This window comes from Haliotis asinina, chromosome 10 (genome assembly GCF_037392515.1).
Source record: "Haliotis asinina isolate JCU_RB_2024 chromosome 10, JCU_Hal_asi_v2, whole genome shotgun sequence".
Classification (NCBI taxonomy): Eukaryota; Metazoa; Mollusca; class Gastropoda; order Lepetellida; family Haliotidae; genus Haliotis; species Haliotis asinina.
In genome coordinates, this window is record NC_090289.1 from 12744486 (window position 1) to 12750148 (window position 5663).

The window sequence follows — 5663 nt, forward strand, 5'->3', positions numbered from 1 at the left end:
TATGATCAGGTTGACGTCGATATTGTACAGTGCTGTCTTGTCTTAATCATATTCACACAAAGCTGGCAGTGAATTGTGTTCAACGTTACACTGAAGAAAACCCGCGAAGATCCCCGGAAATAATTGATCCTATGTTACCCATGCTTGTCTCAAGAGGCGAGTTACGGTACTGAGTAAACTCGGTGATGTTCTGAAGGCTCCAAGGAAAAGCTTGCGACCTTAGTGATGAATAGAATCTAGTATTTGTTAAACTTGGTTCATATATCTGTACGTGTCGAGTGCATGTCGTTGGTCGAATCCAAGATTGACTTAGTGAGTGAGTGTAGTTTTACGCCGCACTCAGCATTATTCAAGCCATATAGCAGCGATCTGTAAGTAATGTTATGGAGTTTCATTGCTCTGTTTAAACTATTTTATACATTACGTCGTTTGCACACCAAAGCTGAATATAGCTAACCATTTTATAACGGTTTTAGGCTCGTCAGAATATCTTTTAATGATTTTATAAATCCAGTCGAGAGGCAGACGCCATTTTGTTTGCATCTTATATATTCGGTAACGATGTTTGCATACCGAAACATGAGTCTAATTAACCTGTTCAGACAATGCCGATCCGAATTTTCTCATGTTAAAGTGAAAATAGACATCATAAACTCTGGTTACACTGAATTTCATTTCCTTGTCACACAAGAAAATGATATTTACAAATGAATTTAAATTTTAAACTTTAATAACACCGTATTTCTGTATTTTATGGCGAGGTGTACGCAGCATGACCTTAACTAAGACGTCTTAGACTGTCCCTGCTTTATGAGGTCGAAAAATGATTCACAATGCATCTGCCTCACTGGTTACACCGGTCATGTTTTTACGCTTATTCAGTGTAGTTCTGTGAAGCACACTGAGATAGATATAATATCAATTCCGCACCATACCAACAAACGTTTCCAGCAGCAGAGCATCGTTTTGAGATTTCCGCGATTTCTAGGTTTCCGTATGTCAGAGCTCGCTGTACGACGTGTTTGTAAGGATTAGATGGACATAGTGTTGCTATGTGCAAGTGCTGTTTCAGGTAATACACACACACACACACACACACACACACACACACATATATATACACACACACACACATACACACACACACACACACACATATATATACACACACACACACACACATATATATATGTGTGTGTGTGTGTGTATATATATATATATACACACACACACACACACACACACACACACACATATATATATGTGTGTGTGTGTATATATATATGGTTAATATCAATATTTACGTATCCAGTTAAATGAATTTCTCTAACAATTCTGGACTGGTTATTGCACTAGGTTGCCAATAGGCCTGAACCCAGTCAATTGGAAACGAGACTGGTGTAATCGCCCATGACGCCTTTCTTATTTTTACGCGCCACGCGATGACATTTATACTACACCATAATTTACAGACCACCGCAATAGAGCTGAAATATTGCTGAGTGCGATGTAAAAGTAACCAAAGCGCTTATAAAAATAAATAAATTGCCATGAATACAAAGAGGAAGCAAACACACAAATGACTGCCCCACCAAATGAACCTATCATCATGTACATTTGTCCAACACGAGATGGGAATCCATAATGTTTGTTCATGTTTGTTTGAAGATGGCTGTATTTGAACAGAGAGCGACGCACAAGTAAAGCGCAAACAGATGCAAACGTAGAGTGTGACTTCTGTAAGTGGCTTTTAGGAGCTGGTGTGGTGAAGAGGGTCACTCGTTATGGACGATACTTCATTACAGGAATAGAAGCGACGTTTCAGTGTAGATCCTAACACCTTTATCAAGCAAACGTTATAGTAACTGTTGCATTGATTACGTATCTAATATCTTAATATGGTGGGTGTCATGTTTTGTCAACGTGTCTAGCGAAATATTTTTTTTTATCCAAGTTTTAGGTGTAAATTCTCACAAAATATGTTTTATCCTAGCTTTAGGTGTAAATTCTCACAAAATATAGTTTATCCACGTTTAAGGTGTAAATTATCACAAAATATATTTTATCCAAACTTTAGGTGTAAATTCTCACAAAATATAGTTTATCCACGTTTTAGGTCACCGTGTAAATTTTCACAAAATATATTTTATCCAAGTTGTAAATTTTGTATTTTGATTCTGAAACGTGTAAACGTAACACGTGGATAGTAAAAACCTCGCTATTCTCTAAGTGCAACTCCTAAAATATTGGCCAGAGTGTAATACTGAGTAAATCACGTATTCAGTCCATCCAGGTTCTCACTCCTCTGTGAATATATTTCAAACTGAAAGTTGGTCCCTTGGGCATTACTGAGGTTTGCAAATGTATGGAGATGATTGAGGTTTGTAAATATGTGGGTATTACTGAGGTTTTCATTTGTGGAGATTATTGAGGTTTGAAAATGTGTGGAGATTTATAATATACTTTCCCAAAAAAGAAACGCATGTCCGATTTATATTTTAAAAAATCTATTAATTCCCTATTGTGTTCAAACAATCGTCAAAATATGTAACAAAAGCGTTGATAACATGATTTTACGCAATTGCAGAAGTAAACTATCGATTATACCTGAAAATATTGATTCTGATGAGATTTCTTACAAGGATTAGAAAGACATCGCCAAAACGCAACCGAAAACACCTTCCACTTGAAGTTGTACAGCAAGGAGCATGTACTGTCTGGCAATGAAAATCCAGATTACTTTCAGAAATTGGCATTCGTTTTAAAGGAGTTTCATGGTGAAATCACAACGCCACGTCTTGACTCTGCGACACGGAACATCGCCACTGAAAGAATGCACGCTGGAGATTGCCAGTCTTCTGTAGCTGGGCATCTGAAAGAGTCTGGGCAAGATGTCACGACTTCACCATCACTCTCAACGTCTCCGTTTTTTAAATGTATCCACTTGTTTGTGTAGACATTACCTTCTTCTAGGTGGGAGGGCGAGCTGGCTAAGGCGTCAGGCTAGTAATCCAGTGTGGTTGAGGTGTCGGGATCGAGCCCACCTGTGACTGGGTGTAAAAACCTCGGAGTCAACTTTGTGTGCAGACTCTTTCAGTGTTGTCACAACCCCTAGTGTACGCTTATTTCGTGGTGTGACATATCGTGTTGGTGCAAACCTATAGAGGGTGAAGGACAAACATGGTGGACTCGATCACTCGATACCGCTAATTTGCGGGTGTATGTTCCGCAATGTTCACCCAGAATTCGCCCATAATCGACAGTGGGGTGTTCGACAACTTTGTGCGCGTTACATCCCTTTCCTTCTTTACATGTGTATGGATATCAGTGTAGGCTTGTTGGACCCAGGACGTATTATTTTCAGCAATACAAGCCCCTATGTCATGTGCCAATCTTGGATACACTCAACATGCACAGACATCTGAACGAAGGTTGACAACTTTTAAATCAGTATTGGCTATAAACACTAGTAAAATCTCTTCGAAAACGTCGGGTAACGGGTGAACCCAAAATGGACCACTGAGTGTCCATATCAAGAGTTGTTACCTGTGACATTGTCCTGAAGTTTTCTTCTCCTTGCCCTATAAATGTTGTCACAACAATGGCGTCGTGTGCAGAACCTCTTTGAATGACGTATTTAGGTCACGTGATATCAGCAACGTTCTTAACTTGAATAATGACAAAAATGCCTATGGATCATATCTATTTCAACAGAACATACAGTATTAAAATGCAAAACATATTACATTAATCAATGCCTATTACCAAAGATCTCATCTGGTTGAGGGTTGTAGTTGAACAAAATAAAATCACGGACATACTTCATCTTCAGTGCGTGCAAAGCTTGAGCTGACAATGTCTTGTATGCGTCAATCATAAACCGCTTCCGCTGTTTTCGCCACAACTCGGGTGTGTTCGGTCGACTTCGATACTGATCGAGGACAATTTTGGTAAACTCGGCAGTTGTCGTAGTCTTGAAAAGTGGGGGTGGTTTCACGTATTCTGGAAGGTAGCCGTTAATCTGGAAGGCTTTCCAAAGACGTAGAAACAGTTCCACCTTTGATATGCATTTCCATGTGTAGGGCTTAACAGCCAGAAGGTCAATGTTATAATTAATCAAAGTGGTGAGCTCTTCCTGCACGTGCGCATGGTGATTATAACCTTCCATCACCCATGACAAATTGGCTCTGTGGAGAATGTATTGAGAATCGGAGACAAAAGATTCAACCCTTCCAACCGTAGAAGGCTGGAATGTGCAAGGGTCACACACTTGGTGCATGGGGTCCCAATGGGGCTCCTGGGTCTCCAAAGAGAGGTTAACAAACTCCTGGAACGTGACGTCACTTACACATTTTGAGGCTTTAGATGGGTGCCTTCTGGCTCGAATGTTAGCTTGAAAATTGCTCCAAAAATCGGGCAAATAAAATTTGTCCACATAAGCGGACCACAGTCTAGCGTACGGTTCACGAACAAACATAAAACTGTTGAATCTCTTGGAAATGTGTCTGTACACGTTGAAAGACATGAAGGTGCCAGAGTTGTAGTGCTGATCTCTGTGGACGTCCAACCTGCGGATGTGGAAGGGCGAGGTAACGTTCCTGCCCACGTAGTCCCTGTTCAGAAACCGGATCACTCTCTTCCAGAAGGTGCAACCGCACTTTGGGATGTAACAATACGCCAGCTTCGTGGCACTGTTCGTCATGATGTGGCGAACCTTTCTGTTGGGAGTTACAAAAACAGATAGCCTTTCACATTCCTTTTTAACATGGCTGGTTCTGAAAGCTAAGTCATTTCCAATAGTAGTTAGATTTCTTTCATGATCTTTTGTGGTAATATTAGATGACTGTTGTGCCGCAACCGTCCTCTTGCATTCTTTGATCGAGCATCCCCTAGAAACACCTCCAGTTTGATGAATGGCGTTGCTGTTTCTTTCCACGAGTCCCTGAAAGAATTGAGAACACATGGCTTAAATAAAAAAAACCCAAGTTGTCATTTGTTTAACGCCGCATAAACAAGCTAAACTGACACGAAAAAGAGCATAGATCTTTTCATGGTCGCAAAGCATGAAAAGAAACCCGTGAAAACTAGTTATTCGAAAGTGACGCATTTCATTTATGTGTCATATTATGTTTTGGCCTTAAGATTGTAGTGTTTCTGTGAGGCTTTTTTCAGACCAGTAAAGTTTTTTCGACGTTTTCAATTTTGGGTCCATTCCGATTGTGCAAGTACATACGTTCTCTTTTTATCTGTGGACTGGAAACACGGGCCAGTCTAATACGTGGTACTTTAGTGACATCCCAAATATCCCATCGAGACATACACAAACAAGTTATCGTTAGCTTGGTCACCCAAGATTTCGTCTGTTACAGCAAGTAATCTGATGTGACCTTTGGGGAAATCACATAAGGAATGTGTATAAACACTCGATCAGTGAAACTGAGAGAACCCATGATTTATTCTGTAGGGTGGATACAAAGAGAAAAAGGATGGATGTGGTAGGAATGGGATGTCAACTCTGGAGAAAAAGGGAGGGGGATGTGGGTGTGTGGGGTGAGGACACACTTCATGTTCAGCCTTTTTCAAAAGAATTTCAATTGTCATTTCAAAAACCTTTAGGACAAAACGTGGGTGCACACCCCTGCACCCTAATCTGGGTGCGCCCC

The 5663-nt window shown here is 40.3% G+C and overlaps 1 protein-coding gene across 1 annotated transcript; it reads right to left on the minus strand.

The window, feature by feature from the left end:
* Nucleotides 1-3751: 3751 nt before the first annotated feature.
* Nucleotides 3752-4963, minus strand: LOC137297889 (carbohydrate sulfotransferase 11-like). Its single transcript, XM_067829864.1, has one exon. It carries the CDS (start codon nucleotides 4961-4963, stop codon nucleotides 3752-3754), a length of 1212 nt encoding a protein of 403 aa, XP_067685965.1.
* Between the last annotated feature and the right edge of the window lie 700 nt (nucleotides 4964-5663).